Source organism: Schistocerca americana, chromosome 1 (assembly GCF_021461395.2).
Source record: "Schistocerca americana isolate TAMUIC-IGC-003095 chromosome 1, iqSchAmer2.1, whole genome shotgun sequence".
Lineage (NCBI taxonomy): Eukaryota > Metazoa > Arthropoda > Insecta > Orthoptera > Acrididae > Schistocerca > Schistocerca americana.
The window spans coordinates 980,655,276-980,669,930 of NC_060119.1; the positions used below are offsets into that span (position 1 = coordinate 980,655,276).

General features: G+C 40.4%; 1 protein-coding gene across 2 annotated transcripts in view; it reads left to right on the top strand.

Annotated features, from left to right (window-relative positions):
• Positions 1 to 8,460: 8,460 nt before the first annotated feature.
• The window catches only part of LOC124615846 (ribonuclease H2 subunit A), a 55,519-nt gene continuing 49,324 nt past the window's right edge, over positions 8,461 to 14,655 (top strand). Inside the window, exon 1 of one of the 2 annotated variants that reach the window (XM_047144011.1) lies at positions 8,461 to 8,764. In XM_047144011.1, coding sequence (XP_046999967.1) covers positions 8,593 to 8,764 — 172 coding nt within the window. In that variant the 5' untranslated portion in view covers positions 8,461 to 8,592. The remainder of the gene's footprint in view (positions 8,765 to 14,655) is intronic. The other variant, XM_047144002.1, reaches the window with a different exon arrangement.

Below are 14,655 nucleotides of genomic sequence, written 5' to 3' on the forward strand. Positions count from 1 at the left end.
GAGATTTCCGTGTTTTCTACAGTGAAGACGTTGTACGCGTTTGGAAGTGAATATCTCATGAGCTATGTTGTTGTTCATAACTAATTGCGTGAAGTAGGAATGTATTGTTTCCCTGTTATTTAAATTATTCTTTATTTAATTGCTGGACCATCGACACCAATAAGTGCTTAGCAGAAATATACCGCATTATCAAAAGTACTTCTACTATCGTACTCATCATTTGAAGTCGTTAAAATAGTACCAGCAGATTTTATTTAATTGGAATCTTTCATTTATAAATTTTTATGTTACATTCATAATTCGCAATTGCCGAGTGATAGAAACCTTCGACCATTCGATTTATGTGTGTGCTCTTATTGTATACTGTAGACTCAGCAGTATTTGGCCTATAATGCGGCAACTACGTTTCCCAGCCCCTAGACAATGAAACCAGCCAAAACTTTTAATATTTCAACACTGAGTTGGAGGGTGCGTAGTTGAGGGCCACCTCACTTCATTTCATTTTCTTTGAAGGCCCACATGGTTAGGAACTTGGTTAGGATCTGTGGTGGTTTAATCCACATGGGGGGCATGACAGTAATATGTTGCAAGTGACGAAATATTCTTACGTTTTTCACTTCGGACTTGTAAAATTTTTGGGGAATGTCGTTGGCGAGAGCTTTGACTATTTCCCTATGTGAGTAAACTATGAAATTTTCGCGCACGACTACTCGCGTTAACATAGACCCTGTTGTATTTGCATTCTGCTTGTGTGTTGGACATAGAATATTTTTGCACACGAGTGAACCTGGAAATTTTCACATTCGACAACGTATGTGAATGTAATCCCCGTTGTCATTGCTTCCAGCTTGTGAGTTGGATATAGAACATTTTTGTGCACAAGCGAACGTGGGAAGATTTTCACGTGGTACAAACTCATGTGGGCTTTAATTTTTTCTGCAGTTGCACCCTGCTAGCAAATCAGACTTAATATGTTTTCGATATTAGACAGTGTGGGACTGGTATTCTGAAGTGGTTGAATGTGAACACTTCTGGGGAAAGCTTCTTGGAGTTTATTGCGATTTGATGATAGCCCTCACAGCATAAAAACCTCCGGTAGGACATCCATCTAATTCGTGAATTGTGAACTTTAATATCATTTGTGGAGTCAAAAAGTAATAAACCACGATAACTGTAAAATCTAAAATGATGTGAGTAGGTACATAATTTTAGAGTAGCAATTCAAGCTTGCATTTATTTGGACTGTAATTAAATTAAAGCATTGGGAACATGCGACTACTGTGAGTGGGCACATAATTTTAGACTGGGAATTCAAGCATGCATTTATTTGGACTACAACTAAATTAAAGCATTGGGTACATGTGACAGATGTGTGTGTTGGCCCCTTGAGACGTACAATACCCAGCACATCTAAGCCCAACGACACAACAGGGTGGCCTATCGATCTGTCTTTCTGTGGTCACTATTCCTTTTGAATCAGTGTGCAGAGGCTCCAAACTATACTATAAATGGGGGGGGGGGTGACCAATCTTTTCGACTGGTCGACCAAATATTTGGGATGAGATTTCTCCGTGGCCTGTACAGCAATTTTTTTCGTGAAGCACATGCAAGAAATATTAGTTTACTTTTTAAAGAAAATATAACAAATGTGAGGAAAGAACCTTTACTTCACAATTTAATGAAATACAATGTTAAAGGGATGTCTGGCATTATTTGGCTGAAATAAGTCAGTCACTGTTGATGTTAACTAAAGCTGTTGCTACACAGAGTCTTCCAGATGAACATTTGTAATTCGTTTTTTCATTGTCATTTGATGTAATTCGTCAGACTAAAACGCTGTTCGCTCATGTAAGTGTTCCAAATAATGAAATTGCTTCTAAAGCATGTTTGTAAAACGCTAGCTATTTCTTCTTCTCCAAATATATTTTATAGAAATCTTCCAAAGCAACCTGATAAAATTTCGTTTTTATCTATGCATCACATTTCATTTTGCAGCATCCCATTTGTAAATGTCCCAGTAGTAAATTCATGTCTGTGGAGAATGGCGTGGCAAACACAAAAGAAAGCAAATGATGTTTCTTAAAATCTTTGTTTGACTGAAGTGAATCAATGTTGATGGCAATGGAAGTTGTTACTACACACAGAGTTTTCCAGATGAACATCAGTAAATCGGTTTTAGAATTCGTATTTCAACTGAGATAACAAAGAAGCGTATTTGATTGCTGCTGCATGTGTGACTACCGATTGCTTTGACAGGGTAGGAAAAAGTTTGAAGAGTTTTTTTCGTAATTGTTGTTCCAAAGGCCCAAATATCATTTTGAATGTGGAAATAAGATCATGCATGACATTAATCAGCTGATCTTTTCCTTGGAGTCGAGTATTAAAATCTTTTTGGTGGGTAGTTATAACGACCAAGAACGCAGAGTTGGAAAGACATCCTCTATCTTAGAACTCCAGGAGTCTCATTAACTTGCCTTCAAAGAATGATTGTATTTCTTGCTTCAAATCAAACACTCTCTTCAACATTTTCGAATGGATTAGTCATCTTAATTCTTTATAGTACGAAATGTTACCAGGCTCTGAACTCAAAGACATCAGAAATTCTTGGAACTGACAGTGATTCAGTCCTTTCGACGTAATAAATTTCACTGATTTGATAACTACCTTTATTACATGGTCCATTTTGCTGGACTTGGCACATAGATTCTCTTGACGGACAATGCAATTAAAGTTTAGCACCGACATATTGCCAACTTTGTGGGCCTCATTTTCAATCAACTGAACCAAACCTTTGTATTTCCCATCCATTGCTGGAGCACCATCCATTGTTAGCCACAGTAGGTAGTTAAGTTTTAATGAAAAGCGACTCAATGTCGATGTAACTGTTTCCAACATACCTCATGACATTTATATACCCTTAAGTTGATACAATGCCGCTAATTCTTCAGTTTTATTAAAATGGGCATCAACACCTCTGACATATATCGCCACTTGGGCGGTATCTGCCATATCTGTGCGTTCATCCAAAGCTAGAGAGTAAAATATAGACTCATATGCACGATTTTTTAAGTCATCTTCAATTTGTCTTCCAATGTCGTCCACACGTCTAATAATAGTTTGATGAGACAGGCTTATTTTAGAGAAATTCTTTTTCTTTTTTGGACACAGTTTCAACGACTGTCTTTAAGCATTCCTTAACCATTTCACCATGTGAATATGGCTTTGATTTTTTTGTCAGTATCAGAGCTACTGCATAACTCGCTTTCACATAGCATACGGATTCTGAATTTTCCCTTGTAAAAATCTGCTGCTGAGCAGAAAAGTTCATTTTTAAGTCGTTTATCTGGTCTTCTCGGAATCCCTTGTGCTTATCAAACATAACTACATGTTTAGTCTCGTAATACCGTTTGAAGTTACATTCTTTTCGAACCTAGACAGATTCATTGGATATCAGACATATTGGTTTGGTTATATATTCCACAAAATAATAGTTTACAGTCCACTTTTCTTGAGAACTCCTCTGTAACTTTCCTCTGCTTGGGGCTTATTTGTTTTCTCGTTGTTGCCATACCAAGTTCATGTCTTTTTTTTCCGTAATTTGGAAGCTGATAAAGAGGCCACATGGTAATCGGAGTTCTGCAATCTTTTATGTATATGATACGTGAAGTTCATAATAAAACATCTGTTACCTAAAGTAGTGTGATGCAACTCTCCAAAATTCCCTACTTTAAAGTTCCTTGAAGTTATTTAACTCCATAAAGCAAGCTGACTGTTTTGAGATGGTCATTTCCATGAAGCGTAGAGTACATGAAGATGAAAAAAAATTAATTTGAAATGTTTTTCTCTTTTTAAACAACAATATATATGAAGGAATGGTGATTAGGGATTTATATCTGCAATGAAAATTGGATTTTTGGGTGTGGTATGTAATCAGAAATAACAAGACATGCATTTTTCATAAAAATGGCAATTAAATATGTGCCAATTAGATATATTCATATTTCGAATTGAACAGAAAAAAAACTAAAATGACTGAAACTAGACCTGAACCAGCAACTCAGCGATTACCAGCTTCGAGTGCTGTTTTTTTTCAATCTTTATGTACTTCACAATTTATAGAAATGTTTGTAGAGCATGTGAATACGTTTAAAAATATATATCAATTGTCCATCTATTTTGAAAAGCACAATCTACCTGTGAATCGATGCCTGGCCCTCCACATGGAAGGTTTGCATCTTACCACAGAGCTACATTGTTCGTCATGTTATCAGTCATTCATTTGAGTATTATACCCACTTGGGAAACTTATAGTCTGTTCTCTTGAGAATTTTTGAGAGTAGTATTCAGCTGCTTTAGGAAATTGATATTTTAGTTCTGAACGTTGTGTATCATGAATATAGAAAATTACATATGCTTCACTTAACCTTGAGATCACCGAAGTTACGCGCTGTCGGGCGTGGTTGGCACTTGGATGGGTGACCATCCAGGCCGCCATGCCCTATTGCCATTTTTCAGGGTGCACCCAGCCTCGTGATGCCAATTGAGGAGCTACTCGACCGAATAGTGGCGGATTCGGTCAAGAATACCATCATGACGACCAGGAGAGCAGTGTGCTGACCCCACACTCCTCCTATCCAAATCCTCCACTGTGGATGAAACGGCGGTCGGATGGTCCCGGTAGACCACTCGTGACCTGAAGACGGAGTGCTTTTTTTTCACTTAACCTAGCAGGCTTACATTAAAATTTCGACACCTATTTCGACTTCTAAGTTGCTGTAAATAAAATAGGAAGTTGCACTAGGAGGGTCTCTTTTCTACCTTTGTAATGCAGAACCCTTAATAGTCATCAGTAAAAACTCATTACTACAATTAAGTATTCATTTTCTTTGTACTACTAAAATTAAAAGGAGGTATTGAGGCAGAAACGTTGCTAATGTAGATTGGTGTACCTACACACCATGATCGGATACATAAGATAAATGCAAGCCTACTAAAATTAAAGACAAGCATCAAAGATTAATTGAAAAAGATGAAAGCTAGCTTTACTTACCTGAAGTGATGATGGGTCTATCGCGATTGAGTATGCAGCACATATACATGCGAAGGGCCATAACTTTACATCAGATAGTATTGTGAGTTTGCAGTAAAATGAAATATGGAACGTATTGGCTACATCTGGCACTCGTTTTGCTCAGCGCAACAAATGCGTCTGCTTATGCAGTCCTTACTACCGTTAACTGTTGGTTGCACATCAGAAAAGGAAACTCCATGTTTTTCAACATGGTACAAGGGCTTTTCAAAATAATTCTATCATAGTGATTTTTTCAAACAAGAATATAGACAAAACTCTAACGATAGTTGAATCAATGGATGTATGTCTATTATAATTGGATATGATACACAAGAGGCTTGATGGAATGCTCTTTTGGGGGTTTTACATGAAATTAAAGTTAAATTTTTCTTTCATATGAGCAGCTACATGGGCCAAAAATTAGCACCCTGTAGCCCACATATGGCCTGCAGGTTGGCCACCCCTGCTGTAAATATGGACATCCAGACTTTATTTCTACGATATATATATATTTTTTAATTCTTTATCCTGAACTGCGCCAAAGATCAAGCAACCCACACTAGACAAAATTTTTACCCAAGTTCTGTCACATATGTTTGGTCTCTGCTAAAGATCTACTAGCTATAAACAGAAAACCAGTGACCATCTGAGTATAGTCACTTACTGTGACTATTGAAACAATCATACTAACTGCAATCTACTGACTCCAACTTACTGAATATAACTCCAAACAAGTAGCAGCAACTGTAACCTAGAGAGATTCTTATAGCACTGCTGTCATAATTGACCAATAAGAAGAAAAACATGAGACTGAAGATTTGGGGAAATCAGGGGAGCAAAGAGGGAGAATTGTGGAAGGGGAGAAGGCAGAATAGTTTCAAACACACAGAAAGATGGGAAGAAAGAGAGCAGCTAAAGTATATACACAAAACTCTGAGAGAAAGACATAACATGTGGGGGGTTAGGGCTGAGTTTGAGAAGGGAGAGGTGTGATAAGGTGGTAAACTGGGTGGGAAGGGGTTGGTGGTTTGGGATAGTGGGGGTGGTAGGGAGCATTGGGAAACTGATATAAATAGGAACAAAAATGTTTTATAACAGCTAAATTCTTACAGCTGATAAGGAGCAGTAACCATGATAATTAGTTGCTACATGATTATACCAACATTCTGCGAACTATTGACAATAACAAACTAATTGTAGCTTATGGAGTGTAACCTACTGCTCATAACTGCAACAGAATGATCGTGGCACTCATTGTGTCTTACTAAGTAATTACATTCTACCCATGAAGGTTGACAGGTTCCTCTAACTAATTATGTATAATTGAGGAACTGACTGTATATCACCAACTGATAATAAAACACTTCAGCTGCAGTAGACCAAATTATGGAAAAAATGGTGAGAGGGAAAAAGGTGAAGGAGGATGTTTAAAGGTTTCACTACAGTAAAATTGTGCCCAAACTTCTCTTCCTCTATACCTACTTTCCGACACTTAATATTACTAGTGACAGAACTGTCTCCCACTTACTCAGGTTACAGTTTCCAGCACCATGATGTGCTTTGCACTTTGTTTTCGCTGACAAAATCTCTGCTAGCATTTTACTGACCTCACTACAGCAGTCTGGAAGTTAGTTCCCATATTTCCCATCCACAGCGCCGCTTTTCGTTGGTATTAACTTATTTTATATATCATTAGGTTTTTTATATTACTCATTATGCTGATTATATGCACTTACATTTTTCGTTCATGCTTTATGACAACTATAGTAGTGTAAGGTTCTGTTTTATTGTACTTTTATCCCCATTCTGTGACCAACCTATAAGATATGCATTTCATTATCTGATTCGCTCTCATTCTCGCATGATGTTTACAATTGTTGTTTGGCTTCTTTATACCATTTTTGTACAGGCACAGTAATAGGATGCTGACATTCGCAAATGATGAGACAGTCATAAATATATACCATTTTTTATCTTTAAATTTTTAATTTTTACTCCTTAATTTTAATATTGTCGTCTAACTTCTAATTATTTGTGGTATATCTTTCTGCACAGCCTCCTGAAGGAGGGCACTAAGTGCCTGAAGTTGGTTAAGGAAATACAAATTCGTTTATGCAGCTATTGGTTACTGATTATTTCTGTATATAATTACAGTTGCTAAAGATGGATAAAATGCTATAATACCATGTTTTTAGTGCCCTTGCACCAAATTTAACTCCAAAACACAGCACAAAATACCTTTAATATTTCATCTGATTCAACTGATGTGGAGTGCAAGAGAGAAAATGAAACTTCATGTCAGATTAAAACTGTGTGCTGAACCGAGACTCGAAATCGGGACCTTCACCTTTCAGAGGCAAGTGCTCTGCTAATTGAGCTACCCAAGCACAACTCACATCCTTCCTCACAGCTTTACTTCCACCAGTGCCTCATCTGCTTTGTGGTGCATTATACACCCTGCCCCTCTGTAACCCATTAAAGTAAGTGACTGATTTCGTACTGGGGTACATTAATTAAATCATGTACTGTCTGTTCATTCATGTATACCATTTTTTATCTTTAAATAAATAAAACAAATACAGTAGCGAATATATGCCAGAAATATAGCTGTCGTAAAAACAAATGTAGGCTGCACGAGGAAAAAATCTTAAACCCCATGCGTAGAAAGATGAAACCACTGTATTTTAGGTGTCCTATTTAAAACAAGGAATCCAGATGTGCAACAACCTACCTCAATGGTAAGGAATAGCCCCCACACTTGCATTATGCAATGAAAATTGGGAAGGACTACTGCTGAACATTAGAATTATTTTTTTGTATGCCAGATCTGTTAATTTTTATAACTTCACACATAGGGAAGACTGCTGTACCATGCATCACTTTTCATTAAATTTGTACAAATAGTATATACCGTGTATTATTGTTTTAACAAGGAAGAGGCCACATGCCTAGTATCGATGTATATTACCATAAAATATTTGCTACTTTCACATACCGACAAAAACAGTAATGCCATTCGGCAAGAAGAGTTATCTCGTGAATACGATGAAAAAGTAGTGGAAGGAAGCCAACTGCGTAAGTAAGTAGATCCAGGTTCAATTTTCATCTGTGCATGCGCCAATTGTGATGATGTGCGGTTCTGGGTGTTTACACACTGATCTTTATGTTCGTAAGTCAACGTGCGCCAACAATACGTGCCCGTATAAACCCCACTTAATTCTACGCATACACACACGGGTAATTCAAGTCCCGCACTTGTGTGCTATGTTATGAAAGGGTATTAATGAAATAACTTTTCTTAAAGAAGGTTTATGAGTATATTTTAAATCCGCATTAAGTTAAGTGTTAAGTTTAGGTGACTACAGTTTAGGTAGAGATCGCTGATGTTATGAATGCGTCAGAGACTACTATACTATAGCGCGCGAAAATTGAGTAGCTGGTAGAGTGTGTGCTCGTGTCATTTACTTTTAGAGTTTTAGGTTAGAGTCGTAGCTACTAGTGATTGAACTGTTTATCCAGTTATGATGAATGAAGAAGAGTTTCAGGAAATAACGTGTGCTGAAGATTTTGGGCAATCATTTTTGAACTCTGACAACAGCGAGAATTTGACCTTGTGTTCAAATGTTCCTGCTTTGTGCACAGAAGAACCATGTATTCTCGGCGTTGATGAAGCTGGCAGAGGACCTGTTCTTGGTACTTGCCCTTCCTTTGATTTACTTACTTAATATAAAGATTGGTGTGTGTGTGTGTGTGTGTGTGTGTGTGTGTGTGTGTGTGTGTCGCAATTTTGAGATTTGGGGGTATGGTGTGAAATCTGAACAAGCATCAATTTAATCAAGTAAAGTAAATGTATACCATGAAGTAAAAAGTAATGCCATAAAGTAAATTTGTACCATAACTGCAAAGAATGATGTTAAAATAGATGGAGTGTCATGTCCAATGCATATATTAGCAGTGGTAGTGCCATTCTTAGTAATAGGACACACGAAACAAATAAGAAGCTTAAAATAGTCAAAGCTATGAACAGCTTAGTGCAAGCGTCTGTCACTGAAACAAAAATGTACTGTGAAATTGCGTCCAAAATGTATGATAAATTAGAAATGGTATGAATTTTCAGGCACTGGAAATATTGCTAGTTTGATTGGATTGCCTGGTGGGCAATCGTTTATGTAACCCATCCATAAACAAACAGGATGAGTTTACGTGCCTTCTTACCTACTAATGTGAAATATTTCTGTTGCCTGATGTGGGATGGAAACAAGTTCACGTCTCAATATGATTCTTGACCTAAGCATAGGTTTTAGTAAGATCCCACAGAAAAATATACATGAACTACTTGCAACAGTCCCCAAAGTCTGTTGTTTACACCAGGATCCTTCAGATGATTGCTATGAACAAAAAGGTACAAAAATGTTTATTTTGTCCCTGTTTTGAAGCATTGTGAGCAGCTCCTGTCAAACAGCTTCTGTCAGGTGCAGGTTTGAATAAGGTTTGTGGATAGTTGATGCTATTGACAAGATGTGACATACATCTCAACAGGAAAAGGAAGGAGAAATTGCCTGGGCGGATGGTGGAATTGTTAAAGGGTGACACTGTCACATAATAATCGTATGTCTTTAGTCATTGATGGGAGGGCAGTACTTTTTTTACTTTTTTTTTTTTTTTTTTTTCTTTTTTTTTTTTTTTTTCTTTTTTTTTTTTTTTTTTTTTTCTTTTAAGGGGGTGGCGGGTAAACACAGATTTAAAGCCACCAGTATGAAAAGGAGTTTACTACAATAAATATGTGTCAGAATATTAGAGGATGAAGAAATAAAATCTGCAAACTTTTTATTTCTTCAGGTGATCTGCAGCCTGCAAATTGTGTAGATGTAATGTTTTTCAGAACGTCATCTGACAACACGAATATCAGTGCTGAAAATGGATGTATGTAACTTAGCAACCAGTTATTGCAGGTAAAGTAAGGAAGGTGGTGTTGCCACCTACATAAGAATACACACACACACACACACACACACACACTTCTGCAGCATAAGCTTCAAAATGATCACTTTCCAAGTTGATTTTCATAGAAAGTCATAATGGTTTCGAATTAAATATGATGATTCATTATTAAACTTCTTGACTTTCAGGCACAATGAGGTAATATTAAGTGGAGATTTTAATTTAAATTTGTTAGGGTATGGCTGTTCTAGATCTGTGCTAAAAGTCCCTTGCCATTTGATATAATCTGGCTCACTTGTACCATCAGGAACAAGTGTTATGGAAATCAGCAATGTGCTAATGACCACAGTGTTATGAATGTATTGAAAGTGCCAAGTCATAGTGTAATTTCCATAATTAATGGCCTCTCAGGCCATGATGATCAACAGCTGGCGGTCAGTATCAGAGTGCACGATATGAATAAAAATACTTGGGGTACTAGAAGGGCAATAAATGGAAATGGAATTGAGGACTTCAGCTTGAAAAATATACAAAACACACCTGCTGTAAATAACAGATGCAAGCCACTGCATTCTGTACCATAGTCAGAGGCTATTTTGAAAGCTGTTTGCTTGTGAAATTAACTGGTGGGAGCAGATAGAATCCATGGGATCAGAATATTGTAAATAACTGAAAGAAGGTTCTCCTTGGCATCAGGGACACAAGACAATGGCAGTGTTAAATCACATTTCTAACTATGCTGAAAAATTCTAAAGGGACATTGTCAAAGACATGACAGTGACTGTCGGCTGTGACAGGACACACTACTGCAACAAGGCTGCCTGGTCCTACATGCGCAGTTTGAGTTTGGGCTGTGACATGGCTGTTGTGACCGCAGCCACAGCACTGCACCAGTGAACAGCACCATGGTGGAAGCTGTGTGACAGAGGAATTCTGCGTAGTAGTGTGGCATGTCTAGCCAAAGAAAACTGCAATGACACACTCACAGGAAGTAATACTCTGAGCCAGTCTCTCACCAGTGTCTATGTGATTTAAAGAGTCATATGTTAAAGGGCATTTTGTTCCAGGACTGCCGTTATATCCAAAAATCCAGTAGTTGTACCACAATTTTTTTCTGTTGAAGGAATTGGTGAATAAATAGGTGGAAGTTGGTTGACAAATGTGAACAGTACTTCTTCCACAACTCTCCCCTGTGGGTCCGGGGGTTAGACTAGACCTGTCGTAAAATGCAAATAAAAGGAGTCTCTCGTGTTTTGCCTTTGTGATGGTACCCTGTAGGGTTTGACCTACAGTTTTCAAAATTTTCCCGAAGAGCGAGCCAGTTGGGCAAAGGCGCCTTACATGGTGCATCGTGTCCATCATGCACTGAGACCTATTGCATCCTTCATCAACATGGAAATGCACTTCTGCTCATTCTCTAATTGTTGGGCGAGGTCACCTCCTGAGTGCGTATTTTTCCATCAACTGTGCAGTATTGTTTTCTATGCTGACGATGATAATGCACTTGTTTGCTTGGTTGCACCTAATACCCAGCATGGTAGCCAGTCCGTTGTGGTGGGGCCACTATGTACCCTGTTCGTTGTAGCCCCCTGATGACACAGGGATCATTCTGCTGATGCCTGCGCCGTTAACTCGCCACGTATGCCAGCGGGTAGACACCCATCCCCCTGGGGCATCGGGGCTCCCGGCAATTGCCACCCTGCCAGGTGGCCTTTGCTGCAGCTGGGTGGCACCCGTGGGGAGGGCCCCTGGTCAAAGTAGGTGGCATCAGGTTGGATGACACACTATGAAGCATTGTACATTATCTCTTGCTGGTGGTCAAACACCAGCAGTCTCTAAGTGTTCACGGGCTCAATTCAATGCACAGAAGTACAATCCAAAATCATTTCCCTCCCTGGCCACACCATGGGAAGAATGTCAGGCTAAGGATGGCAGTGTGTCTTAATTGCCCTGGTACCTTGTATGTTAGAGAGCTGATGGGGAATCTTTCATGGTGATGAAGCCTCAGTTTTCTGTTGAACATTTAGAGGACATGTTTGGGGAGGTGGAGGGCTAATCCAAAATGAGATCCGAGTCAGTCTTGATCAAAACAGCATCCTCTGCCCAGTCATGAGCATTACTCACTGGTGAAAAGCTGGGGATGTTTCTGTAACCATCATGCCCCATAAGAGCTTAAATATGGTCCAGAGTATCACTTTTCATAGGGACCTTCTTTTGTAGTCTGACGCTAATTTAGAACGTCGAGGTGTACATTTCGTGTGGCATGTCCATCGGGGTTTGAGGGATAATCAGGTTGCCATAGGTACCTTCATCTTGGCCTTCAAGGGTGATACATTACCCGAGAAGGTCAAGGTGATGATCTATCGCTGTGATGTAAAACCCTATATCCCTCCCCCAATGTGGTGCCTTAAATGATGGAAGTTCGGTCATATGTCTTCCTGCTGTACTTCCAACGTGACATGTTGATTGCAGACGCCCATCTCATCCCAATACTCCATGTGCCCTGCCTCCCATCTGTGTCAACTGTGGAGAGCAGCATTCGCCTTGCTCACCAGACTCCAGGATTCTCCAGAAAGAAAGGAAAATCATGGGGTTACAAGACCCTGGACCGAGTGACTTACACTGATGATAAGAAGAAATTTGAACGCCTACATCCTGTACGCATGGCATTGTCTTACGCTGGCGCTACAACAGTTCTAGACCTATCAGCTCTGCCAACCCCAGTCACCTCTCAGAGCCAGAAGACTACACCTGCCCCCTAGATGGTGGGGGGCACTTCCCTCCCTGTTGCTGCTGCACCACCTACTTCAGGAGCAACACCCTGTGCCCCCCCCCCCCCCCCCAAACCATCAGGGATGTCCGTCCGCACTTCTAAGCCAGGGAAGTGTACAACTTCTTCAGCTGCTCTCACTAGGAAGGGGTCCCTTGGGTCACTCCCTTCCCAGGGTTCTGCTAGTGGGAAAGATGACACCCACCAGTCTCTGAAGAGCCCAAAAGCTTCTGGTCGCAGGGCTTCACACTCATCCTCAGTCCTGGAGACCGAATCAGTGAAGTTCTCCCAGCCAGGGAAACCCAAGGAACAGCGAGAGAAATCCAAAAAGAAGGTCCCCAAGACCAAAGGAATTGCGGTGGTACCAACACCACCGCTACCTCCAAGCTTTGCGTCTGTGTATGAGGCGGAGATCCTGGCGGCCACTGAGGACCTAGATCTTGCTGGACCCTCAGACAAAATGGATCTAGACTGCTCAAGAAAAAATTCGGTGGCAGGAGGTGACCCTGAGGCGTAAATTGCCTCATTGAATATTCCATGCCTTGCAAGTCTCATGACGACGTCATCCTCCAGTGGAATTACGGCAGTTTTTTCCACTGCCTGGCTGAACTACAGCAACTGTTAAACTTTACACCTGCTATCTGCATTGCCCTCCAGGAAACCTGATTCCCAGTAATGTGGACCCCTGCCCTCCGTGGCTGTAAGGGATACTACAGGAACCGTAGTGACTGTAATCGAGTGTCAGGTGGAGTTTGTGTTTATGTCCTAATCTCAGTCTGTAGTGAACCTGTGCCCCTTCAAACCCCTCTTGAAGTTGTGGCTGTCAGAATAAGGATGACGCAGGAAATAACTGTCTGCAGTGTATATCTTCCTCCAGATGGTGTAGTATCCCTGAATGTATTAACTGCACTGATTGATCAACTCCCTAAATCTTTCCTACTTTTGGGTGATTTTAACACCCATAACCCCTTGTGGGGAGGCACCGTGCTAACTGGCCGAGGCAGAGATGTTGAAATTTTACTGTCAGAACTAGACCTCTGCCTCTTAAATACTGGGGCCACCACATTGAAATATGTGGCTGAGGTAGTTACTCGGCCATTGATTTATCAATCTGCAGCCCAGGACTTCTCCCATCTATCTACTGAAGAGCACATGACGACCTGCGTGGTAGTGACCTCTTCCCCATCTTCCTGTCACTGCCCCAGCATCAAGCCCATGGACGCCTGCCCAGATGGGCTTCAAACAAGGCGGACTGGGAAAATTTCACCTCTGCTGTCACCATTGAATCTCCCCCACACTGGCACATTGATGTGATGGTTGATCAGAATCGTTTCTGTGGCAGAAGACACGATCTCCCGCTCTTTAGGGTGCCCCGGCGAAAGACAGTCCCTTGGTGGTCGCTGGAAGTTGCTGAGGCAATCAAGGAGTGTCGGCAAGATCTACAGCGGCATAAGTGGCACCTTGCCCTGGAGCACCTCATAGCCTTTAAATAGATCCATGCTAGCATTCACTAACTTGTCAAAAGAGGCAGGAGTGTTGGGAGAATATGTCTCGACCATTGGGTGCCATATGTCACTTTCCCAAGTCTGGGCAAATTTCAAATGTGTTTTCAGGTACCAGACGCCAACAGGTGTTCCTGGTGTTATCATAAATGGCGTGTTATCTTCGGACACAAACGCAATTGCTGAGCACTATGCTCGAGCCTCTGCATCACCCCCAGCCTTTCGCACTCTCAAACAGCGGATGGAAGGGAAAGTCCTCTCATTCACTACACACCACACTGAATCCTACAATGCCTCATTTACAGAGTGGGAGCTCCTAAGTGCCCTTGAACATTGCCCCGACACAGCTCCTGGACCATATCGTATCCACA